Source organism: Phoxinus phoxinus (assembly GCF_949152265.1).
Source record: "Phoxinus phoxinus genome assembly, chromosome: 22".
Taxonomy (NCBI): Eukaryota; Metazoa; Chordata; class Actinopteri; order Cypriniformes; family Leuciscidae; genus Phoxinus; species Phoxinus phoxinus.
In genome coordinates, this window is record NC_136897.1 from 8,895,528 (window position 1) to 8,923,263 (window position 27,736).

The 27,736-nt window shown below is 38.2% G+C and overlaps 2 protein-coding genes across 2 annotated transcripts in view; one reads left to right on the plus strand and one right to left on the minus strand.

Annotated features, from left to right (window-relative positions):
- LOC306991003 (uncharacterized protein) overlaps positions 1-27,736 on the plus strand; it is a 538,544-nt gene that overhangs the window by 69,267 nt on the left and 441,541 nt on the right. The gene's annotated exons all lie outside the window — the stretch shown is intronic.
- On the minus strand, positions 170-27,629 carry agtrap (angiotensin II receptor-associated protein). The gene is made up of 6 exons (XM_079596957.1): positions 27,464-27,629; positions 26,387-26,421; positions 22,738-22,849; positions 19,435-19,633; positions 8,586-8,735; positions 170-281 (listed from the first exon to the last, which is right to left on the minus strand). Exons 1-5 carry the CDS (start codon positions 27,488-27,490, stop codon positions 8,611-8,613), a joined length of 498 nt encoding a protein of 165 aa, XP_079453083.1. The 5' UTR covers positions 27,491-27,629; the 3' UTR covers positions 170-281; positions 8,586-8,610.

A 27,736-nucleotide genomic window follows, 5' to 3' on the forward strand; every position in this document is an offset into this window, starting at 1 on the left:
GAGAGCTTCTAAACACCCCAAAATCACAGCTTCAGGAGACTACAAACCTTTGGAAACAGCTAACATCTTACACAAAGAGATAGTATAACATGCTGTAAGGACCTTGGGTTGAAAAACCACAACATCTTAACATCCTCTGCAGAACCAAATGTAAAACTTTTGAATAGTTTGCTCAAAATCTTCATTCATTCTTTTGGAGCGTGTAACTGTATGACCTTTTTAAAATTATAAAACAAAAATTCCATATACATCATGGCCTTGACAACAAAGAAAGCTGGTTGGTTATTGTAGTGGCGGTTTTATGATATTCACTGATCTTTAGTGAAATATAGATGATTCAAAGAATGTCACATGTGTGACTCTCACTTGTTAGTGTGAGAAGATTATGTTTATGTACCTGGGAAGGCAGAAGGGAGAGGCACTCCAGAGAACAGACGAACAAGGACCTCTGACCTAGATGTCAGAAGGCCATTTGATGTAGGGGGGGCTTAGTGATGAATCTAAACTAGTGTTATGGCTTCCTTGTCTATGGAAAATTACTGAATGGAAGACTACTGGGAGGATGGCTCTGGCAAGAAGACCTTGGAAGAGCCAGGAGATAAAAGCAGGTTCAGTCTGTCTGGGGGTGTGTCACTCTTCTGCACAGGGTAACAACTGTGTATTAGACTGCTCCTATTCTTGCAAGAATAAATACTTTTAATTTATAATTCGACTCTGAGTCTCCCTTACGCAGTGATGTTTGTTTGATGAATTTTTGCCACAACAATTTGGTGTCAGAATAGTGGGATTCCTTGGACGATGCCTCCTGGACCTGAGATCGGACGGTGTTTGGCCACCTGGACTGAGTAAGTTCCAGCTCTACCTCGTAAACTTAAGAGAGAGAGGCCGGCCGATGTCAGAGCCGGGGGGATCGGACACTGGAATCAAAAGAACTCAGGTGGCTCAGAACAAAACATCTCTGGGTAATGTATAATTCAATTAAGTTTAATTGGGGGAAGAGTGAAATTGAACCATATTGGCTGAGAACTGTTTTCTGTGGTACGTAATCTGAAATTAATTGAGATCTACGTACAGATCAAGATATTTCAAACAGATACGAAAATAATCTGAAATTAATTGAGGTCTGTGACAGAACAAGATATTTCAAGCAGATAAATAATCTGGAATTAATTGAGAACTGTGACAGACCAAGACATTTCACACAGATAGGTACCTGAAAATTGATTGTTCCACCACGGAGCAAATTATTTTTGGGTGCTGAAGCTAATTAGGGGGAGCCAAGAAAATCGTAACAGATTTTTTGGTAAACCGTAATTAAGAGGGCACTAATAGTGCAACCCGTCCGATTTGGGTTAAAAGAAAAATCGGATTTGTTTCGGAGACGTCTGACAAATCAAGAGAACGCGCGTAAAAGAGAAATCCACAGAGAACAGATAAGCGGCCAATATGGGGAAGTCTGAAAAGCAAGCTTGCGAAATTTGGTACACCGGTGTTTTGTCAAATGAGATAAAATTAAGGGCAGAAATGTATGATATTGAGAACCACAAGATTAAAGATGGTGTGGGAATCAGTTGAACAGGGCAGTGAGAAACAGAAAGGTTGTTGTGTCTGCGTTCAACGTGTGTAAAAGTGTGAAAAGACAATGAGTTGTTGGCTTGAAGCAGATAAAAGAGTCGATGTAGAATGTATTTCCATATAGTAAGATTGAATATAACTGATAAAAGGGTTTTTATTTTTTCATCCATTAGATGGATGCAAGACATTAGATGTCAGAAGATTTTGTTTGTAACAAAAGTTGAAGTAGCAAGCAGCAATAAGGCTGTCTTTGTGAAGGATTGAGATTTGAGTAATATGATATTTTGGTTTCTGTAAAAACAGTAGAGATAAGTGGTACAGAGACAGTAATGATAATAGTTGTTGAATCGGCAGACTAACCATTTTGAGAAGAAAACAACTGTAGAAAATGTATGATAAAATTTATGGAACTATATATGAACGGCTGTTAAGTCAGATTAAGAAATGGTATGAAAAGTGAGGTTCAGATTAAAAATAATAATGATAAGGTATTGAGTATGATTAACAGGGATTAACATGATATAAAGATAATGAATGTTTCATTAAGCAAAATGGGGAACAATTCTATATTTTAATGGTAAAATAAAGAGTGAAATTATGTTTATTTTTGGTTTGACAAACATTGTCTTTTGAACCTAAAGACTCCAGCTATGCTGGGAGAGTACAGCAACAGCGCGTGCTTATTCAGCCCGGCTTCCGGATGTTAAATGTGTACTTGCTATTGTAATCAGTGTTGTTGATGATAATACCGAATTAGAGAGAAAAAAAAAAGACATTGGCTGTTTTATAAAGGAAATTATGGGTCGGGGATAATTTTCCCTGGACAAGTGTTAAAGTTAAACAGAAACTTTTTGAAGCCTGCTTAGACAACAATTTATGCATTTCCGTGCAGAAAATTAATGTTCTGCCAATAATGATGAAAATAATGATTTGGCTAGTGTGATAGAATCCGCCACTGGTGGACTGTCAAAGAATACAGAGAACTGCTTATCAGCTCTGTTTACAAACTGATTGGAACACACTGCTTCAAATGTGTGCAGTAAGTTGGAGCTGTTAGAAGGGGACAGAGAGATCGAACTATAGGAGAAGGGGACAGAGAATGTTTTAATTGTGGTCAGCTGCGTTTAGCAGTAACTGAAAATGCCCACTCAGAAAGGTGTGAAAAGAAAGTTGATGGAATGTGAAAGTGACGTGGATTAATGTGGGTTTGAAAGTAGAACAAGATTTGAAGACGATATTAAAGTTTTCGTCTGAGAAAGAACTAAGAATGAGATGGAAGTCGTAAGTAAATGAAAGAGAAAAGAAAGTTGATAGATGGAAGTCGTAAGTAAATGAAAGAGAAAAGAAAGTTGATAGATGGAAGTCGTAAGTAGATTGAAAGAGAAAAGAAAGTTGAAAGATTTAAGTCGTAAGGAAATCCTTTTAAAAGGAAAATAACTAAAGTACCAGTAAATGTAAAATTACAGATAGGGAAAATATTTGTAAAGGTAACTAAAAAGATGATTGTCTTTTAATGAAACGCTTAAACATTTTTTTTTGCAGATTGTAATTGAGAATCTGACAACTAAAATTGAGATGTGATAATGAAACGTTATTGAGAACTAGAATAACTATTTGTATTTAAGATCAAATAAGTAGAAGTAGCACTGGGTTGCTAAATGTAAAAACAATTTTGTAGAAAGGGATCTGTTTAAAGCTGCAGTCCGGCACTTTTTTGGGTTTAAAAATATCAAAAAAGACATTTTTGAAAAAAAACGTAACCATCCAGTGTTCAAAACGATCTGCTTGCCTTACCTCGATTCAAAACGGTAATCTTGTAATAATGATTTTAATTCCAGTGGTACTGGTGGATTTCCGCGGGAATTTCGAGCATGTATTTGCGTCATTACGTCACTTCTGTACACATAGAGAAGGAGTCCCCGGCTAGCGTGTGTGGATGATGGTGGAGATTTAGCTTAGCACTTGGTATGGCGGATCCCGAAAGTTTAAAGCGACAATCACCAGTGACAACTGGAGATTCACCAGTTGTAAAACCCAAAGACTTCGGACTTCAGAGTGGCTACAGAAAAAATATATTTTTCACGTTTTGACGTGATATAAGCAATCGTTAGATTTAATCAGCATGATATAGCCTACTGCAATGCTTCCCCCCATCCCCCGAATTTGGTCAGAACAAAAGTGAATGTTACTTACTTGTTCAGATGACATTTACCGATGAAAACTCTAATGTTGACACTTTCAAAAGGTATACTCTGACATTGCTGATGACAGTACAGTATCCACAGCGACGCGACAGGTTCTCCTCAATACATTGTGTTCATCCGCACTGTTTCATGCCGATTTACTACCCACGCACAGTTAATAATTCCGCGAATAACTGCAATTGCAGATTTCTAACAGAGATGGCGACAAAGAGGAAAAACGACGGACTGCAGCTTTAAACAAACAGCTTGGTGTTGACCATGAAGGAGCTAGAAGATGATGTTTTGGTTTCAAAAGATAAGCTTTGGGACTTGACTGAAACTGCCAGTGTGGCAGACTCATATGAGTGGAAAATTTTTAATGTCTAAATTCCCTGATGTATGGGCAAAAGACAACTTTAAAATTATTTTGATATTGAAAACGTATGTAATTTCTAGCAAAGGTGCCTTTAAACTGGGCTAGAATTAAAAGATAAAGTAGATAAAGTAGAGAATGTTTAGTATGAGAAACAGTGTGCCAGTCTTGAAGGTCTCAGAGTCTCTCTCTCATTCAATGTCAGAAGGCTGTTATCTTAGCCTGTCATGACAATAAGCTATTTAGTAAAGCACAGTGTTTCAGTTGAAAATTATAGACACAGATGTTAAAAGAAATCATGTTAAGGGAAATCATTGCCATTCAGAGGGCAATTTGTAGGCTACTTAAATATTTTAGATTTGTAAAACTGAATGACTTTAAAGAAGTCTTTAAAATAATAATGTAGCTGAAATTGACAGAAGTGACATTTTTGTACTTTGTTATTTTAGGACCAGTAACGTATTTGTCTGATCTTAGCCTTCACCATGACACAGGACCTATGACCATGCTATAGATGTACACTGAACAGATGGATGTGAATAAAGTTCACTGTGATTTTGTTGATTCAGACAGGTCTAACAGATTTGAGTGATTAAATACTGTTGTTATTAACCTGTCTCCCTTAACATTTATTAGGCATGCAGTCCAGATAGAGGTGACTCTTAAATGTGCCTTTCCTAAGCTCCAGAAAACAGCTGAGTTCTGTTGAAGAAACTGATTGTGTGATGGGAGTGAGCGGGTCATCAGTGGGTACGAGTGGCCTACCCAACGACGGGGCAGATCCTTCTGGCCAGGGGACTATACCTAAGGCAGGGAGGTCACGCAATAACACTGGACACCTCCGGATGGAGGTGTTATATGTGAGAAGGTATGAGAGTTGAGCGCTGATTACCAGAGGCCACTGGGGTCAGCATAGCATTGGGAGGTCAGATGCTGTGTGAGGAATCGCGACGGTCTGACCCGAGAGAATGTAAGTTCCTCTATACCACTCACCAGAGAAAACCCCGCAATTCACTGTATGGCTTGTTTTCAATTGTGACAAGTCTGATGGAAATTACAGATAAAGAGCTAATGTGAAATGTGCTTTCAAGAGCCAGCTGAGACCATGAGTTGATTGTCTTTATTTGTTGGGGAGACATTAATATTAATTTATATCAGGAATATGATGTTGTTGCCTTATGGGCAAGGAAAATGATAGAAGTGTTGATTTTGAACTAATATGTCTATAAGATCATGAAAATCATGAGACATGGTGGGTGGCTAAAGATTAAGACAGTTTTTAGTAGAGTTTGGATAACAAAGGTTAGGAATTGAGAATTTATACAAGTATTCAAACTAAAGACAATCTTAGGAATGCTCATAGCATAATGTATTTTAGATTATTGTAATGGTTCTAATTTGAGTTAAACATTTGTATATTAACATTTATGAACTATTAAGGGTTCTATGATTAATTAAGTTTCAGTCTTAGGAGGCTGTTTGAAAAGATTATTTGTGTAAGAGAGACTGCTGAGTGGAGGAAGGGATTGGGACGCTGTCTGTCTTTCTGTTATCAGGCCTGGTAAGGCAAGCTTAAACAAAATAATGATAATAAACCAAAACAACCCAGCTGACTTTTTCTAAAGACAAAATAATGAACATTTGAAACGGTTTGAAGAGGCCATGTAAAATTATATAAAAGCTACAGGGAAATGTGAAGTTTAAATCTTATTTAAACCTTAAATATTATACTTTTAGAGTTAATATAAAAAAAGAACATTGGAAATGAGCAGTTAACATATGTGTGTCTAGCATAAGTGTGTGTGATGGGGACAGCACTTTATGTCTTGTGTTAGTTTAGGGCAGCTATTCCGCCTGAATAGTGAGTATATTGTGTCTTTAACCTCTGGAGAGTGTTTTTTCATTACAGATGTGTTAAGGCAAGTGACAAATTGTAAAGAAGGCAAATGCTGAGTGAATCTGATGAGAAGATGATAGAGAACATGGGACGAGCTTTAAGATCACGCTCCGTCTGGTAGTAATTACTTTTGTCATTCATGATGTGGATTTGAATTACTTTTGGATAAGTTTAGGTATTTATGTAAATTGGAATTGTGGAGTATATCTCCGTCCATCGTGGGGTGAAATAAAAGAAGATGTTATAGATTTGATGGCAACAACAAAGTCAATATCAAATTATGCAGAGAGCCATTTATGATTATCGTAAACAGGAAGAGAATTTTTTTTGACTGACATTGACCAAGTCTGTACAGCACGACCTGACCTGATAAAAGAAACTAATGATGACTTTAAAAATGGTTGCGAGACAAAATAACAGGCCTAAAAAGCAGGATACGCGGTAAGACTGAGGGCTGTTGCCCTACAAATACTTCGATAAGAAAATGAAATTGTGGCTTTAAGTGAAGAATGTAATATTTTTGTTTCAGAGACAGAGAAAGATGTCTGGAGGAAATTTGTCTGAAGACACTATGTTAAATGTTATGTTAAATTGATGATCGAGTTGTGTCGACCATCAAAAGGGGGATGGTATAACAATTGCCAAATATGGTTTATTAAGGGGTAATCGGGTAAAGCCCTGAAAGAAGCCTTTCTTCTGCCTAACAAAATTGCTGTCTGGATTGTTTCAACAGGAAACGCCAGGACATCGAAGGGGCAGCACGTACTTTACTATCTGACAATAACCTCAAAATTTGTTTTGCTTTACAGAGAGCATGCAGGATTGGGAGACAGGGCAAAATGTGCCCAATGAAATAATGGCAGAGCATAACTTTAAAATTTTCCTTTTGCAGAATGTCAGGATGGATTGCATCGAGCTGAACTGATTCTGCTTCCAAATGTATGAATATTGACTTGTGAACGATATGTGTTTTTCAGGGGAAAAGGACTCTGACTCTAATAAGCAAGAAATGTCTAATGATAATATGTTTCATTTTGTAAACAGATGGTGAAAATTCCACAGGTCACACCAAAAGGGACGAGGGAAAGACAAGCCGTCACTAACGAAATACTTAAATTCACAGGTGACAGCAAGCAGGAAATGGTTCATTTCAGTGGGGGTGCGGTGGTGATCTCATTAGTCCATGGGGCAAACGAGATGATCAAAACGCCTGGAGGAGGATGTGGACCAACTAATGGTTTAAGAATGTGGTTTTGTGATGATTTTGAGGATTTTATCTGATTATATTGAAATAGGCCTTAGTATTGATATTGGTATATGACAAATGATTTGATTGGTTACTGATTTATTAGAAAATATTTAAGGTAAATGTTTTCAGGAAGAGAAGATCCATTAATTAATTTAAATTATAGGGATTATTGTTGAAGCTTGTTAAGTAGAACTGAAGTAGAAGCCTGATTGATTTAAAAGTAAAAGAACAAAATATGGTTAGGGAAATGGATATGGGGAAAATGTTGAATGTGTAGTGTAGGAGTTATGATTGTATGTGTTATTCTGATAATTTTGTTATTCATGGGTGAATATGAGAAAACTGGAATGTGAAAATTACAGTCTATCTGAATGATGATGGGGATGAACAAAATTATGCAGATGATTCAAGTAGAGATTACAGTTAAATGTGTTGATGTTTTCTTTTCTTTTTGAGAACGATTGATATGAAAAGGAGATTTTATTTTTATTTTTTAATGCTTTTACCATTTGAATTTTATTGCATTGTTTGTTTTCCTATAACTATTTATTCCTTACTAGTGTGACTGAGGGTTCGAAATTTCGAGAGCTCGGGAACAGCGTTTCCCAGTTCAGCCCGGCATTAGTAAATTGTTTACTTGCTTGCTAAATAATTATGGGGGCTTTCCCCAACAAAAACAGCCTTATGCTTTCTTCATTCTAAACTTTTTTCTTCACAGGTTCAAGGAGAGTGATCTTTTATGATGTGTGATGTAATGACTTGAACTTGCATTTATTATTATTGTTATTATTATTATTATGTTTGATTAATAATGATAAAAAAGTGAGGAGTTATAGTGGCGGTTTTATGATATTCACTGATCTTTAGTGAAATATAGATGATTCAAAGAATGTCACATGTGTGACTCTCACTTGTTAGTGTGAGAAGATTATGTTTATGTACCTGGGAAGGCAGAAGGGAGAGGCACTCCAGAGAACAGACGAACAAGGACCTCTGACCTAGATGTCAGAAGGCCATTTGATGTAGGGGGGGCTTAGTGACGAATCTAAACTAGTGTTATGGCTTCCTTGTCTATGGCAAATTACTGAATGGAAGACTACTGGGAGGATGGCTCTGGCAAGAAGACCTTGGAAGAGCCAGGAGATAAAAGCAGGTTCAGTCTGTCTGGGGGTGTCACTCTTCTGCACAGGGTAACAACTGTGTATTAGACTGCTCCTATTCTTGCAAGAATAAATACTTTTAATTTATAATTTGACTCTGAGTCTCCCTTACGCAGTGATGTTTGTTTGATGAATTTTTGCCACAACAGTTATATTTTGTGTTTGGTCATTATTTAGTAGGAACGTGGCCCATTTTTGCCTTCTTCTGCTTGGCCTGGGGTGCTGGCAGAGCTGCCAGACTGATCCTGATGGTCAATGGACTGGTAGGCATCTCTGTTTCGAGCTATTGTTGGGATACCTGAAAGTAAAAGATAAGATCAGAAAAAAATCGGAATTACTGGAATTGTGTATATTCAATAGCAGTCTCTAAAATTAAAAAAAAAATCACATTTCACATTATACAAATTCATATGAAATCACAACTTTGTTAAAATTCTTATGTTTCTGTGAGATCAAGTTGAATATTTAGACAAAAACAAGAGTTAATTGGGTATGAAATATCCCAACTCTTCCGGAAGTTCTTGCAGGTTCCCTACATTGATAGCGACTCCCTGACTCCCTCAAATTATTCCCAATATTCCAGAATTTGAGCGAGCGAGAGAGAAGGGATTTGATCAAAAGTGGTCTGCCAGAACACATTAGCATTAACAAGTTACTAGCATGTGTTTAAATGCGTCTCCGATAACCACTTGCATTCTGATTTCTTAGCTTGAATGAAGTAACTCATGTTACGCTGCTTCCTCCCGAAAATGAGTTTTTTCAGGGTATAACGACTGCTTTATTTGGTCCACTTAAGGCACACCATAAGTAACTTTTTAAGTACATGTCAACTAGTCTCAGCCTCAGACGTCACGCCCACGGACCGCTGGCTGAGCGTCTGATGCAGCCCATATGGCACACAAAATGGGAAATACTTAAGAGTTTTGAACTCGTCATCTGATTGGTTGAATTCTACTGGATTTCCGGGAGATACAAAACCAGCGTGACTCCAAACCCCCTCATGCAAGAGGAAAGCCATCGTGTTTACAACTGTGACATTGCACGCTTACCAGGATCAACTAAATGCTGTATTTTAAAAGTAGGTGTAGTATTTTCAAAACCAATGTTGCAGTAAACTTGCATGTCGAGGTTGCAAAGTTACTTAGAATGTCTAAAATGGACCATCAAAATAAAGTGTAAAACTGCAACAAATGTGGTTTACACGGGGACCACTGGAGCAATATGCTATCTTTATTCAGCCTGAAGATTCCCTTATGACAGATTATCTGAAAAAATCTGATTGCACATCAACAGAATACCAATGAGAAAGTGGCCGCTTACTATTTTAATGCACTGTGGGCAATTCAGGCACAGAGGTAGTTGTTCTCAATTACATTATAGGCATTATATCGTAAGCATGAGAAACTACTTTGTAAAAACAAAAACATAATTTAAGAAAAAAAGGATCAATTTGCTATTGCATCCATTCATTTATTAAAACACAACCTGAGAATGTCAATAAATAATTTAAGATAACACAATTCCCTTATATTGTGCAATAGAAACATGGGCAAATATTGACTGCTTGAGACAGTGCAGTAAATCAGCACTTCTGCAACCACTCAGGCAGAAAATACAACAGCTAGAGAATAAAGCCTTGTGTTACACATGGTGTGGTTTATAATGATCTTCTTGGAGGGATCCACATTTACAGACAGACCCGGACCTTCAACCAACCCGATACAAAATATATACTATGTTCTTTGTGCATTATTTTGGAGATTCAATGTAAAAGTATTACATTATAAAATGTATTTAAAACTTTAATGTTAGGTGTGATAAATTGCGATTAATTGCAGAAAAATTTTCATTGGCAGCACTCATTTTGATTCAGTAATGTTAAATAAAAAATGTATTTTCTTTTAATAAAACCAATACATTTAGATAAAATCACATAAAGCTACATTTTTGGTAACCATTCTTTCAGTTTAACATGACCAACCAAATACTACTTTCTAACATTAATATTCTGTTATAATTTCACTCATGAAATTCTTGGGCCCTCTTCTATTTCCTCTCGAAAACATTTTCAGGAAGTATGTTATTGATTTCCACTGCTATGCTGATGATACCCAGCTTCACCTGTCTTTGTCACACTTTTGTTGTCTGGTCTCTTCTGTGATGTAGGTGTTGTAAGCAGTTCTCTTTGTGTGATATCTTCCTGTGGATTTATTAAAGTTAACCTTTGCCTTCATCATCGTATTCCATGCCTATTTCTGTTTTTCCTACACTCTGTCCAGCTGCTTAGCTGAAATACTCCTTAAATTTCCTTAAACTCAACAGTGGTAAAACTGAAATTCTTTTGGTAGGTAACACATTTTCTTTGACTAAATCTAAAAGCTTCTCTGTCACTATTGACGAGTCCATCGTTTTTCCATCAATGCAGGTTAAAAGTCTGGGTGTCTAAATAAATATTATTAGTTCTGCATATTTGCATATATGAAGCATGAACTGTATTATTAATTGCAACCATTATTGCGATCTCTTCTCTTTGATCTTCTTCAAATTGAAATTACTGCCCGTACCCTCAGATCTTCATCAAATTTTCAAAGTCTTACAACGCATTCTCCTGAACAGTATGGGTCTAGGGCTTTTAGTTATGCTGCCCATCATTTGTGGAACTCCCTTCCCCTGGAAATTCGTAGTCTTCACACTTGTCTTAAAACTCGTTTAATTAAACAGGCTTATTTATGATTGCACATGTATTGAGCAATATCTTATTCTTCAGTGTCTAATGTATATTATATATATATAATAATATAATATAATAATAATATGCTTTGTCTGTTGTTGTTATACTGATGTTTTTAGAAAGATTTGTAAGGTGACCTTGAGTGTCTTTAAAGGCACCTACAAATAAAATGTAGTATTATTATCTTTGCTTTATTGTTATAAACAGCAGCTATGCTCATTATTTTCCATTTGCTTTTCTGTTTTATTTGGGATGCCCAACCTGAGGTAACTAGAGAGCATGTCAGCTCCAGTTTGGATCCAGCCTCTCTTATGAAAACTTCAGTTGACCCAACACCTGTAAAGGGACGTCACCAACTCCTGCAAGGATTTCAGATGACGCAAACTTTGAGTCAACATGCACCAATCCAAAAATGTTCAATATATCTTAATCATTAGTTAACGACATGTATTATTTACTTCAATATGCTCATTGTTTCTCCCTTAAATTAATACATGTACTTTGTTTAACCCTCATCCTTCCTTCACACTTTGTAACAGATCTTTCCCTAGCAGGTCAAAATGACCCGAAGCCCTAAAATTATATATCTATATAAATTTAATTATTTTTGTCCAGAAAGCTTATTTTATATCATTTTGATAATATTTTTTCTATAAATTTTTTTTTTTAAGATTTTTTTATTTTATTTACCTTTAAATTACTAGATTTGATCAATAAATAATATATAAATAGTATTTAAGCACATTACTCGCATTATTTCAACTTGCATTCAATATAACTCAATTGCATGCATAACCCTTTTAATACAGCTCAAAATATCTTACATAGGGCATTACGGAAGAGGATTAGGGCCAAGCAAAAATAAAAATTAGAGTCATTATAATTAAACTTAAACTCGTTAGAGTCTGGTCTGTTGTCAATCTGCGTTCAGGACTCCGCAGTGACGCTGCTGACGTAAGACGCTGATGACGTGTTATCTGGTGCGCCCGAGCTTCGTTTACAGTCTGAGGAAGACGCACGCTATATTCAAGCTATTCTACATTGTTTGCGTGGATATCATTTTTTTAATGGTGCGTAAATGTGCATGTCGCGGATGAGACACTTTTACAGCGTGCATTTCCCTCAGTCTATAAATGAAGCTCGGGCGCACCGGATAACACGTCCTCAGCGTCTTACGCCATCAGCGTAACTGTGAAGGATTGACAACAGACCCGGGAGAGAATACAATGCTGAATAAAGTCTTATTTTGTGTTATTTTTGGACCAAAAAGTATTTTCGATGCTTCAAAAACTTCTAACTAACCCACTGATGTCACATGGACTACTTTGATGATGTTTATATTACCTTTATGGACACGGACAGTATACTGTATATACAGCTTCAATGGAGGGACAGAAAGCTCTCAGACTAAATCTAAAATATCTTAAACTGTGTTCCGAAGATGAACGGAGGTCTTACGGGCTTAGAACGACATGAGGGTGAGTCATTAATGACATTATTTTCATTTTTGGGTGAACTAACCCTTTAAGCAACTTTTCATGTTAAAAATACCCGTTTTTCTAACCCATACATGCTTAAACAATTGCCTGATGGGCTGAATGAGCCCTTCTCTGATCACTGAGATTGTCTCTATAATCCTGTAAAGTAAAATAAATAAAAGGGATTCGGGCCGGAATTTGAGACTGGGCGTGACGTCATGCGCGTTCACGGTACGCTCACACAGCTATTTTTGGCAGGTTTGTGTATTCGTCGGCATTCTCTGTAGAAGATGGATTGTAAGAGACCTGCTTGTAGTTCATTTCAAACACCAACGCAAACTCCACGTAAGTAAAAAAAAAAGAAAACTTTTGTCTAGTGCGTGCACATCTCTGGCTGCAGTTTCGCTTGCTGCCAGAGGTGGCATAGTTCAGCAAAAACTCATAATATTGCGCTATGCACCTTTAAATTTCAAGAAAAAAAGTCGAAATACAATCTTGAGAATAAACTCATTACATTTCGAGAATAAAGTCGTTGTGTTTCGAGAAAAAACTCGAGAAATTTCGAGAAAAAAATCGAAATACAATCTTGAGTATAAACTCATTACATTTCAAGAAAAACTTGTTAAATTGCAAAACTGTCTCCATGGTTACTTCGTAAAAACCTTTGCATTGCTGCCAGAATTCCATTTTCGGTACCCATGTCCGCGCGGATCCTCTCGGGACACCCTCCTATGCCAGTAACTGTTTTTATGAAGTAACTGGCTATTACTTTACTCAAGTTTTTTTCTCGAAACACAAAGACTTTAATCTCGAAATGTAATGAGTTTATTCTCAAGATTGTATTTCGACTTTTTTTCTCGCGTTTAATCCCGCATTATAATGACTTCAATCTCGAGATGGTTTTATTTTTTTTATTATTGATTGGCCCTAATCCTCTTCCGTAGGGTGTCTTTGCTGACCTCTTGTGAAAAAAAAAAGAATATAACATGATATTTCATGATTCAAGATGAATGGCGTGCTCAATCCTTTTTGAGTTTGATTTGGGTGCTCTTCGGTCCAAGGTCGAACATCTTTAAGAGGCAGTGTAGAGAAAAAAACCAGGGACCCCAGTGTTTTTTATCTGCTTCACTATGCCCTGAAGAAGGCCCCATGCCGCTACGCATGGGCATTTTAAATTTGTCCATTTAGGACATGTCATTTGTATAATAAAGACATTTTAATTAAGGAGTGCCTCGGCTATCAGAGATTTTTTTTCTCTACTCTGCCTCTTAATGATATTTCATGACTCTTGCCACTAGATGGCCTTATAGCTCTATTTGGAGCAAATGAGCGGTTCCGCTGGGTCCTAAAGGAAGTTTCACTCCGTATGCATGGGAAGGTTAAGGGTTAAATTAATACATTGTTAGCTAGCTGCGTTAATTGTATATTTCTGAAATGCATAACTTGAAGTCATCTCTGATAACAGATCACTCTAATTTGTAATGTAGACATGCATTTTCTGAAATCTGAAAATACTATATATATATTTTTTTTTTATTTTTTTTTTACTTGTAGTACATTCGCTATAAAAAAAAGTTGTATTGTGTAATAAAATTTTGACACAGAATTGATTTTTTTTTCTGAAACCTCATGTACATACAGACACAGAGTAGAAGAATTTAACAAAAATCAAGCAAAAAGAATGTACAAAGAATGAAAGACGACCTACAGGAGGAGATATTCAAATGCATGAATATTAACAAGAAAAAGTAATATAAAGGGTTGCAAAACATAAATACCAAGACATAATTTGAAGAAGAGCAAGGAAAAAGTCCACATAAACAATTCACCACAGCAGCTCAGAGATGAAAATATCCGGTTTTAGAGAAAGCTGAACAGGACTGCAGGAGAAAATGGAGGGAAGTTTCAGTAGCGACGGCCGAGTAATGTGCTGTCAGCACTGTCTGTGGTGCAACGACTGTCCACAGATGTTTCCAGGTCTGAGAGACAGATACAGAATACAACGAGACAGCAAGCAGGGCAGTGAATAAAGACAAGAAGTCACAGACAGAGCATAAAGAAAAGGAACAAAAAATAATGAAGAAAGATGAATAATCAACATGAATAACAGGCCTGAATCTAGCACTGAAATAAGCAATGTGTCTTGAGTAAAGTAACATTAAAATAATAAGGAAATAACGGACAGTATATATTCTGTATTCAATAATCAGCAATTGACTGTATTATTCTTATTATACAGTGTGGCTACTTAGACATAAATAAATGTAGATATTGATTTGAGTTGAAATTATTTGATTGTGTAAGTGTAAAGTGATTCGAGAGACAGAGTGATGTTATTATTTCTTTGCAACAAATAAATGCAAACTACCTAGGCAAACTGACAAGGGGGAATTAAGAGGCAAAATTACTTAACAAAATTTTTCCCGAAGATAAAATGTAAATGAATATATCTGCTAAAAGTTTATTTTATTCTAGAACTGCTAAAAGTTTAGTTTGATTAACCACGTGTACAAATAACAAGGTCACACTGCTACTTCTGTGGAGTAATTAGCTCGCAGCACCTGAGAATCCCCGTAGTGAGGAGCAGAGAGTTCGCTCAGAGTGTTGCAATAATCACTCCGCCCAAGTAGCAGTGCTTGGCCTTCTGAGAATATAGTTCCCAGTATGTATGCGGTTAGAATATGGCTGTGTCTCATGTGACCTTGTTATTTGTACACGCTGTGATTATACAAATCACAACATTTAACCTTCTGGTTATCTTCATTTGTGCAGATACTAGTTATCTTTGGGGTCTCCAGAGACCCCAGACAATAAAATGTAATTTTGTAACAGAATAATCTTTTTTTTTTTTTTTTTTTTTTTTTTTACAAATGTCATTTTAATCTATTTATTAATGTTTTTACTCCAAATTTGTGCAGTTTTTGGAGGATTTATGATACATTTTAAATTTATATAAATAAAAAATTAAATAGGTTTTTATACAAAAACAGCTTTTTATGTAAAATACACTTTATAAAAGACCCAAATTTCTAAATTGAATTTATGGGGATAACATGGATAATTTTACATGGTTTAGTGTAAAATTTTTGCCCATATTTTGGAAAATGTAGTTTTAAAAGTAAAAAATTATAATTTTAGCGACTAGATGGCTTTAGAGCTCCACTATATGCTATTTGCTATTTGACTAACTGAAAGATATATTTTCACAAGTTTTTCCAGTTGGATTCATATCTAAATATTATGAAATCACAATTTTAACAATGAAAAGGACTTTTTGGTCAAAATTTCGCATTTTTTTGTCATTTGCGGGTTAAAAAGACCCCAAAGATAACCAGAGGGTTAAATAGGAAAATGTTGGCGTTATTTTGTCATTTATTAGGAGCAGTACGCTAGCTGGAGCCGTTTACCACCAGTCTTTGTGCTAAGCTAGGCTAGCGGTGGGTGCGTCAGATAGACTTACGGCATGCACAGAGATGAAAAGGGTATATGGACTTATCTAACTCTGGGGGATCTTATCAACACCTCCTTTTGGTGGTTGTCAGTGTATAACGAGGGGTACAAAACAGATATTAGTATAGTTGGTATATTAATATTATCAATTACTTATTTTTTACGATTACATATTTTTACAGTAAATTTCTGGCAACCACAGCTGGCAGTTTACAGTGTTTAAATATCATCTAAGTTATATCAGTTGGAAATATAGTGTGACAATATCAGTGACATATTAAATGCATTTTAGAAGTAGTCTGCTATACTGTTATACTGTAAAGATCTCACTGATTTACATTATAAGAATGTGATCTTACCTTTTGTCCATAAGCAGCTGCACCAAATTGCTTATTTTTTACTAAATTATTTTCCTCCAAGTATGAGCTCCATATCATCCTATTATTTCATACTACATAACCTATAAAAGCCTGATGTATCAGATAATCAAAAACATATTTTTCACAATCAAGGTTTCAAGGTTTTGTCTAAAATGTTCTTGAAAAAATATATTTCTGACTGTTATCTCAAGATTAACAGGGTGAATAGACCTAGTGACTTCAATAACACATTGAAGTTGATTCAGACCTTCACAAAACAGCTCAAGGATCATAAATGTCTTAATAATAATAACTGGCCTAATCCATTTAGGTCCACGCACTGTTCATTAAACAACAGAGATCAGCCAAAATGTATCTCTCTTTTCTTTTATGTGGGTCAGGCATGTGTCTTGTGACTAGCTCTAAACTCAATTAACTGCTCCTCTTTTAACTCATTTTGCCATTTTCAGGGAAATACTCTGCTTGTCCACATAATTATAATGCTTAAAAATAGGCTAGATACTGCTTTAAAGGTACAATATGCAAGATTTTCTGCCGCTAGAGGGCGTTACATTAAAAACAACAACAACAGTGTAGCTTGATGATGATGTGAAGCGTGGAATGATGGGAACTGTCGTTTTTAACTCCACCGTGGATGCAAATTAGAGTGCGGATCGGGCCGACTTTTTCAGTCCGAGCCCGGCCCGCGTCCGACAGAGCAGTAACCGAACCCGACCCGAGCCCGACAGGCATCAAGATATTTATGTTCGAGCCCGACCCGAGCCCGACAGTTAAAATCCCATTTTTTCCTCATACTAATGACAATTGTACGTTTGTTTGTGTGGAAAGCCCGCTTTTATTAAACAACTGTAGGAAGGCAATCGGAAATGTCAACAGGACAAGCGCATCAGCGCGCGGAGCAACAAGCGCTCTTAACACCTGCCGCGCGCGCGTTTCGTTGTCACGGCTACATAAACAAATGTCCGCACACAGGAAGACGGATGGTAATATTTTACATGTATTTTAATCACAAAAACGAACGTTTGCATCAAGTGAAAGCATCAGGCACATCGGCTACCTACATAAGCTGTTTTAAATTTAAAATGTTCAATGCCTTATCGCGCTGACCGAGCCCGACCCGAACCCGAACATCATTTCTAAATATCTGTCCGAACCCGGCCCGGCCCGTCGGGTACCGGCGGGTCCCGTCGGGCTCGGGTCGGGTATCCATCCTCTAATGCAAATAAGTCAGACGGGAACCGAAAAATCATGTTCATAGATGAGGTAAAGTTCTATTTTTTCATTAAAATGAATTAACCGCAAGAAAAGTAAGGTTTAATACTAAATTGGTTATCATAGATGTTACTGTATTTGTCGAATTCATTGTTGTGATAACGCTGCACAGTTTTACGTGTTCTAAACAATTGTTGTAAAAGTACATTTGAACATACCCACATCATTTGCCAAAAGACAGATTAATCTTTATGTATAACCAGTGTTGGGAATGTTACTTTAAAAAAGTAATTAGTTATAGTTACTCACTACTTGTTCCAAAAAGTAACTGAGTTAGTAACTGAATTACTCTATAATAAAAGTAACTCGTTACCAGGGAAAGTAACTATTTGCGTTACTGTTAATTTTTTTTTGCTATAATCCAAAGAATTTGGATTTTTGTGAGCAGTTTTCACAAGTCAGTTGAAATGAGTAGAACAGACGGGTGTTTGTACATAACTTTTGATATTTATTGCACGTCGACAGACAGCAAGAGATTTATCCTGCACTTCAAGTATTATCTTTGTAAGAAAAGTAAACAGTTACACCATATAAAGTGCATTTAACTCTAGCAAATTAAATCAAACTCTCTCAACCAGAGACAACTGGTCAAGAAAACAACCGGGCGAACTAGCATCTGTGGTGGAGGTATCAGTGTTTTTTGCCTCTAGCTTTGTAGATGCGTGTGTCAATGTGAGATGCTTCATTAAATTAGAGTTGCTTACAACGGATGTCGACAAAGTCTTCGCTCCTGGACATTACATGCACGTTCTTGCCTTTGACCACAATGAATTTGAAGTAGTGCTTATATCTCCACCAACTTTTCATCGGATTGCTCCTGACTCGCCATCTCTGCTGCTCCGTCAAATCTGTTTAGCGGTTGTGTGTGTGTGTGTGGCGCCTGGCGCGTGTACTGGCATGTTTGTAAAAACATTGGCTCTGATTGGCTACCATGAAACATGACTCTGCCTTAGCCAATCATAATCGCTTGCATCGTTATAAACCCACCTCCTCACTAGCTGTGAGCCAGGGGTGCGTTCGGAATCGGATTACACAGTTTATTCAATCAATGCATATATCGCACCGCATTTAACGTCCAGTAACGTTAACGGCGTTGTAACGACGGGAAAAGTAATTAGTTAGATTACCTCGTTACTGAAAAAATAACGTTGTTACCTAACGCCGTTATTTTAAACGCCGTTATTCCAAACACTGTGTTTAACACATGCTATATTTATTTACATGGCCATAAACACCAGACGTGATAAACAATGTCAATAAACTAAACACAAACCTAAAGAAATAATACTTTCCTTACATAAACATAACTATTACCGAATGCTACATTTGGAATATATAAAATTGAGCCGTACGTTTATGGGACTGGCGTTTCCCAGCTCACATCTGCTCACACGCCCCGTTTCCTTGGCTAAAATCGCAATTTTTCTCACGATTTAAAACTAGTTGTAAACATTTAGGATATTGTAAGTAATCAACTAAACAAAATATGTAACACTGGCCTTGTGCTTTTTGGACATTTTAATGCAAAATCTTACATATTGTACCTTTAAACAAACCAGAGCAAACAATGCATTTTAACTTCATGGAAAGACTTTCACATGCATCACAAAGCACCAAAATGAATCAGTCATCCATTACATTACAATCAGGCAAGCATCTTTTTCCTTTCTTCAGTCACCAACTTACCAAAGTTGATGTTGTATTCGCCACCCCGCTCACGGTACATCTGGTAGACGAAGAAACAGGAAAACGGTTTGAGCACCAGGCTCAGGATGGCCATGCCTGCACTAAAACGGAACAAGTCCGGCAAGTTTGCAGTCGCCACATAGTAAAGACCAAAATGAACAATGTCAGTCAAGATGGTCACTGCCAACCCGATCAAGAACTGAATGAAGAAGAGCAGAGATCAAACATTAGCATGACAAATATAATATACAAACACAAGAAAAGAAAATAACAAGTAGTCTCAGCATGCTCAACGACCATCTTGTAAGCGCTTATCTGTTTGGATGGCCACACAAAAATGCTAAATGCTCAGAAATGTATCATAAGCAAAAGATATTTTAACAATATTTTTCTAAATGTGCAGAGGTGTCAAGTAACGAAGTACAAATACTTCGTTACATTACTTAAGTAGAAATTTTGGGTATCTATACTTTACTTGAGTAATTATTTTTCAGCCGACTTTTTACTTCTACTCCTTACATTTTCACGCAATTATCTGTACTTTCTACTCCTTACATTTTAAAAATAGCCTCGTTACTCCTATTTCATTTCTGCTTGTTTTCATTCCCGCTTGTTTTCATTCCGGCTTGTCGTCGTTCAAAAAATGGCCAATTATACAATAGATCTGAGTCCCGCCTCCTGAACACACATCGCTAAACTGATTGGCTTTGTGTTTTCTTTCTAACTTGTTAGAGGCTGTCCGCGCGGCGCGCTGTAGTTACATTTGGTTTGTGCGAAGCGGCAAAACTCCTCCGAAGGAAACCTACTGTAGATGCGGTAAGCGAGGGAGAAATTAATCAACAGTTTTGTGCTCAAGAATACGGGGCAAATCGCGTCAAATATTGCTTTGGGGACAGCCATTTTACAATATTGCCTACTGTATGACAATCGCGGGATAAGTGGCAAACATAATCGTTAGTGTGTGTGTGTGCGTGCGCGCGTGTGTGTGTGAGAGAGAGGAGAGAGAGAGTGTGTGCGTGTGTGTGAGAGAGCGAGTGTGTGTGAGAGGGAGACTGAGTGTGTGTGTGTGTGAGAGAGAGAGAGAGAGAGTGTGTGTGTGTGTGAGAGAGAGAGAGAGAGAGTGTGTGAGAGAGAGAGAGGAGAGAGTGTGGAGAGAGAGAAGAGAGAGAGAGAGAGTGTGTGTGTGTGTGTGTGTGTGAGAGAGAGAGAGAGAGTGCGTGCGTGTGTGTGTGAGAGAGAGAGGAGAGAGAGAGTGTGTGTGTGTGTGTGTGAGAGAGAGAGGAGAGAGAGAGTGTGTGTGTGTGTGGGAGAGAGAGAGTGTGTGTGTGCGTGCAACCATTATAGTGTCAAAATATCCCCACAAAGATGGCAATATCCGAAATCCTTATATGCGGCTGAAACAGGTATACCTGTTATACAGCTATAGCCTAGTGCCTCACAAGTTTTTCAACATTTACATTTTAATATATTTAACATTATAGTCATTATGGCCTTAGAATGTTTGAGGAGGTGGGGTGCACTATAGGCCCCTTTGGCGCGGTCTAAGCTTTTGTCCTTAATGGCATTTTTTGCCTTGCATTACTTTTACTTTTATACTTTAAGTAGTTTTGAAACCATGTACTTTTACACTTTTACTTGAGTAAAAAGCTTGAGTTGATACTTCAACTTCTACAGAAGTCATTTTAAACCCTAGTATCTGTACTTCTACTTGAGTAATGAATGTGAATACTTTTGACACCTCTGTAAATGTGTAAGCCTTTGGGACTTAAAAGCCTTAAAGTGGTCCTATTATGCCCTTTTAAGTAGTCTTGATTTAGTTTTTGGGGTGGACTAGAATATGCTTTCATGCTTGATTGTTAAAAAAACAACAACATTATTTTTCACATATGTGATGCGATCTGGGAAAACCCACCACATGGTGAAATTTGGCATATTACAGGTATTACATTTGATACCATATTAAAGCTGGTTTCAAGCCCTTTCCAAATCTGTTTTTATTTCGCTATGATTTTCAGAAACAGAATTTTGAGAAAAACAGGTTTAATTAACTCTCACGCCCTGCTAGCGGGACGACTGGCACTTTTTTTTTAAATATCACATATTTTAGTAATCATCATAGATTAGGTATCATTCGAAAGCTTACAAACTCAAAATTCATCCTGTGAAAACCGTTTTGAAATTGGACGATTGAGAGCCGAGCAAGATCTTTTAAGCGAGCAGCTAGCCTCTCTTGTGCTCTGCTCCGCATCACACGATAACGTTGGAATAAAAAAACTAAAGAAAACAAAAAACCTGGGTGCCGTTGTAGTTTACACAGGCCTGGTGAGACTTTTATTCTGTTTTGTGGTTTATTTTGATAGGTGAACTGAAGCGAAGGAGAGCTATATGGGCAATTTTTTTGCACCTCCACTCTGCCGTGCGTGTTCTTAAAGAGAAAGACACCGTCTTTTCAGCTTGCCACTATAAAATCGCTATTTTATAGCGATATATATTCAGAGATGATAGACAAGATGATATAGAATAATAATTTAATGAAAACCCAATTTTGACAAACAACTGACATTCAATCTATTTTTAGACCTTACTGAAAATGTACCAGCGCGACATGTGACGGGTTTTCCCAGATCGCATAATATATTTTACATTATTACAGCTCCATTCTCCTCAGTCTGGCCCAAACCAGATTAGGTTAATTTTACTAAGGGACGGTGAACAGCCTTACAAAAGTGAGAGCTTACAAAAGCTATAGTAAACAACACTATATCAACATTAACGTTGGCTAGCAGGCGAGCGTAGCAACAACATAAAAAAATTAGAACTGTTATTTGTCTCATGCAAATTGCATACTAGAGGGCACCTTAGGCACATAGCCAGGTCTCGGATGCAAGACGGCCTTAACTCCTCCCGGGGCAAACTCCAAGAGAGCTGGCAATATTGCCAGGGTCTGGAGATCTCCCACCCCCTTAAGTGAGGTAATGGCTAGGAGAAAAGCCATTTTAAGCGTCAGGTCCTTAGCTGATGCCGACTAAAGTGGTTCGAAGGGGGCCAGGGATAACCCTTCAAGAACCACAGCCAGGTCCTAGGTCGGAACTCTGGTCCTGGTTGTCGGTCTCATCCTCCATGAGAAAAGTGACTAATGTGAACCAGACTTTTTGAACAGTCAAAAGTATGGCTATGAAATACTCAAATGTCATAATGGTGTGGATTTCTCATCTGTAATCAATACTGAATAAAATGTATGTCTAGGCCTTCATGATTTGAAAATCATGCTCTTCTTGAATGAAAAAAAAAAATCCCACTTACCAATAATACAGCATCTATGGAGTCTCTCTGTGCTATGGCCCACACTCCCACTGCAAGAACACTCACGTTCCCCAACACATAAGAAGTAGGAAGTAAGGGAAACAAGCATGCCCTGCACATAAACACACATTCAAATCAGAAGGGTTTTGTTCCTTGTTTCTGTTTCATGTATGTCATGTGATCCCTTGTTTAAGTCATGTGTTATCCTGCCATGTGTTCCCTTGTCTGATGTGTCAAGTTGTCATTGGTTCATTGTTTCATTGTTCACAGGTGTCCCTTGTCTTTAAGCCCTCAGGTTTGCCCTGTGTCTTTGTCTAGTATTGATTGTTTCATGTAACTACTGTTGGTAGCCTTGTCAATGTTCCTGTAACTGTTTTGAGTTCCATGCCTTGAGGTTTGAGTTCCATGCCTCGAATTGTGAGTTCCATGCCTCGAGTTTTAAATTCCATGCCTCGAGTTCCCTTTCGAGAACGGTCACATCGTATTGCGTAGCTATTCGCAGTGGGGAAACTCCTTTCCTCAGATTATTGAAGCTTTTATGTAAAACGCATTGCAGCTGCACAGCGAGCATAGAGAGTGACTGGCTCACTTATTGGCTGTGCTGCAGCAACTGCACATCCAATGGCGAAGGCGCCTCTCAGTGACGTGTGCGCCAACCAGCTATGAGCGCAGCTATGGAGCTGCGCCTTTAAAGAGAGCCCAAATTCACCATTATAGCAGATTTTCTCAACTTCAGCGACAATTTACATCTCTGTGTCCTCCGGAAACTTTGAAGCTATCGCCGTCGAAACAAGCCTTCTCTGCCAGAACGAGCCTTTGCACAACAGAGCATTCACTCATCTTTGGAAGCGCTTTCTCCTGTTGCCGTTCTCCAGTGGCCATCCGGCATAAAATGCTATATATATCCTTTATATCCTTCTAAGCTTTGTTTCAAATGCCTCGTCCACTGTGCCTCCTGTGGAGCCTCTCTGCACAAGGCGGATGGACACTATGAGTGTGCCTTGTGCCTGGGCTTCACCACGCACATGCCGCACTTCACAAGGTCTGTTTCAGAAATGCGACAGCCTGCTTATATTCTTCCCGCGCTTGCAGCTAGCTCTCCTTTCAGACGGCAAACCGCTTCTTGCGCTCCCCCTGCTTTCTTTCCCTCGTTGAGCCTCGACGGAAGAAGCGTGCGGTTAGATGTGTGCGCGGCTAGCCCCTATTTACATCAAGAGAGCTACCGCTTCCTCCCGTTCTGCATGTCACGCAGAGCCCTCTCCGTGACTCAGACACATCATGCTTGGGTCCCCTGCTGTAAGCGCACGCTGAAACTGCTCTCTCTCTGTTCCCCCGGTTCCTTCCCTCATTGAGCCGTGACGGAAGGAGCGCATGGTTGATGTGTCCTATGTGTCCGTGGTTGATGAGCGAGAACAAGCTGCCATTCTCTTGGCGCTCGCGGCTAGCTTCCTGTACGTCAGCGAGCTACCCTGCCCTCGCGCCCAGTTGCGCGCGCCCCCCCTTTGCGTGCGCCCTTCGTCTCGTGCGTATGAGCATCAGAAACGAGTGAGCCCACGCCGGCCCCGCCTCCCGCATGACTTACTTTCTCCGATGTTATTCAACACCTTCGAAGAGAGCTCGCTCATCCCTCACAGTTCCCTCTTAGCGCAGGTAGCTGTAGATGCAGCAAGTGCCCGTTACAAGCACTCACCCACTACAAACTAACCCTGCTCTATCAGAGAACCATCAAGCACAAGCAGCGAACTATGGCTGCAGTCAATGCGCCCACTGTAAAGCACGCACCGCTGCAAACAAACGCTGTTCTCACAGCAGCTCAAACAGAGCGATAAATAAATGTTTCCCCTACAGCCCCCCGCTCACGGGAGGCTGGGAATGTTCTCAAACCAGTTACCAGGCCCTTTACAAAGCACGCGCCACTGATACCGCACACTATCACTGCAGTCAGCGCGACCGTTGCGAAGTGCGCACCATGACAGATAGTCCGCGTCCTATAGGCCATCAGAATAGCTCTTTGTCTGCTTCGGTGGCCGATCCAAAGGATCTCCAGTCACGAAGCAGAGGCTGTCCAGATGGATAGTGGATGCCATCTCTCTGGCATACGCCACTGTGGGTCAGGTTTGCACCATAGGAACCAGGGCCCATTCGACTATGGGCGTGGTCCTCTGGGTTTCCTATCCAGGACATTTGTGTGGTGGCCGGTTGGTCCTCGCCGTCCACATTTGTGAGATTCTATAACATGGAGGTCCCTTCCCTGCAGGCTAAGATCCGGTCTGCAGGTCCGGTACTCCAATGAGTGAGCCAGTCACTCTCTGTGCTCGGTGTGCAGCTGCAATAAGTTTTACATAAAAGCTTCAATAATCTGAGGAAAGGAGTTTCCCCATGTGTATAGCTACGCAATACTCGTTCCCTACTCTCAGGGAACTGAGGTTACGTTAGTAACCGAGTACGTTTTGAGTTCCATGCCTCAAGTTTTGAGTTCCATGCCTCGTCATGCCTTTGTTTTATGTTTGATCATGTTTTGGAATTAAAGTTGCAGGTGAACCTCAACTTGCCTCCAGAGGATTCCTTACAGACAGATGTTTATCACAGTGTGTATTCAAAATGTTTCACTAATAATCCTTTTCTGTCAGTTTTACCAGTTAAATGTTTTGAACTTTATCAGTGTCATTTTGGGAAAAAGAGTTATTGTATGACAAAAAGCGGAAGCGAGTTAGCATTTTGACACTTATGGTTCCATTGTCCTGAAGTCAATGTTTTTTTTTAACAGGGTTTTGGTTAAATGGCTGAAATAAGGTATGTGGTGAACACAAGGTCAAGATACTTTCACGTTTTATTCTACGATATAAAATACATAAATATTACCCCACTCGTGATTTCTTTTTAGCTGTAATGTGTCTTGAAAAGTTGCAAGTGGCTAAATGGGACTACAAAGGCTGTCGAGGAGATTAACGTCATCACGCTGAACAGATAGACTCAGTTCTCTTTACAGCCTCGTTATGCTTATAATTGTGCTCTTACAAACTTTTCTAACTTAAACGTTCTGGGAAAATGTTTTAGATGAAAACTGAAAGAGTTGTCGGAAGCTTAGTGATGGTGATGTTGAATTTGTGGGAACGTGGTGTAGTTCATTTATAGGCTACCTTTAGCTTTTTACTTCTGGTGACTACATTTAGGCTTCAAAATTCATAAAAGTTGTGATCATCTGTGATAATTATCTTTATGGACAAAACGTGCAAGTATCATAAACTTTTGTTGATCACAGAGCTTGTTTTTAGCGATAAACCAAAAGCCTATGGGAAAATCCTATAATTTTTTTGTCGAGGGAACCAACCAGTGTGATGCTAACTGCCATTTGACCTACAAAGTGACATCATACCTTCACCCCTGGCATCTTGACGTCATTTCTGTTTGTGTAAAAAGTAACTAATAACAAATATAAAAGGGCTTTACATTTTATAGCTATGGCTTCAAATGTTATATACACACACGCACACTCAGGAGGCTTTGTTTTTCTTTAGTTTAAAGAAGAAATATATTTCCAATTCTGCTGAACTGAGAACTGGATGATAAACTTTCACTAATGGTGAAATTCCTCAGGTTAGTGATAAAAAAACAGAAACGAGAAAGGCAAATGCGCCATAACTCTCACCAGACTGTCAGTATCCAGTGAACCAACACGATTGCCTGCAGAGAAAACATATGCACAGTGCAGCACATGAGTAAATGTACAGATCTATTCCCTAGAAACAGGCCGTGACTCAAAACCTAGTGAGGATTCAGTCATGGGCTTTTTTGTGCTACATGCTGCACCTATGATCTGGGGTATCTCTAAAATACAAAATGTGTTACAGGCAATGCTTTTCTAAAATAATCAAGATATGAACCAATACAAAAGGACAATTCTGGGTCCCACTTTATGTGCCTTTACGACTTAAGGGTTTAAATTAATAATTTGATACATTAATATTAATACAGCACATATATTCACATAGTATTTATATTTTAACCTGCATATAATTACATCTGTAATTAATTTCTGTAATTACATCTATAATTACTGTTGACCCTTTACACCCACGGACCCACCCCTTAACCAGCGCTTAAACATAACCATACCATGAAAACTGTCTCTAACATACCCTGTATCTCGATCAGCAAAAGTGCAGTGTTTTGCAATACAACATGAACACAATAAGCATGTTGTACCAAACAATTATTTTATTTTATTTTAAAGTAAGTAAACAGTGCTTAAAGAAAGCTAAAATGCGTGACCCAATTTGTTACAAAATAAAGAAAATAACTATTTATTACAATTTCCATTAATAATTTTAAGGGTTCCTGGTTGCCCGGCCTGACTGTGATACATTTCTGAAGGCCTCTATGATGAATGCACAGAAAATGCTGTTTAGGTAAACAGTTTTGGTTTTGAAACACAGTCATTGACAGAGACATAGTAAAATGTGCAACTAATCAGGGAAGCACATCTGAGGAAATAATGTAAGACATAAAACTAACAAAAAGTTGCTTTAAATAGATGAATTATGTAATACAATTTTATTTATGTTTTTATTTGATCTTTCCTGTTTCATAAAGTATAAATACTTTTTACATAAAACAACAACAACCTCTTCCTTTTGATCTTTCAGCTTTTGATGGATCATTTAACGATTATCATATATAATGTACTAACTATACAACACACATAAATAAACAACTAATAAATTACCTTGAGACTTATGGCTGGTATTTCCATTGTTTCACTGCCTCTTCTCAATTAAAAGTCCGTCTGTAGTTTTCAGTATTTCACAAAGGAAGCATAAAACACTTTCATCATAACTGTGTGTAACAGAAGTAGTCCAGTGCTCTGAAGTCACAGCAAACACAAACCATGTGACACTAGCCTGATCAGAGCCATGTGACTACACCTCCCACATGCTCATTACTCCATGTGAAAGCAGAACTGGGGAACCTGCGTATGTATGTGTATTGACATCACTGT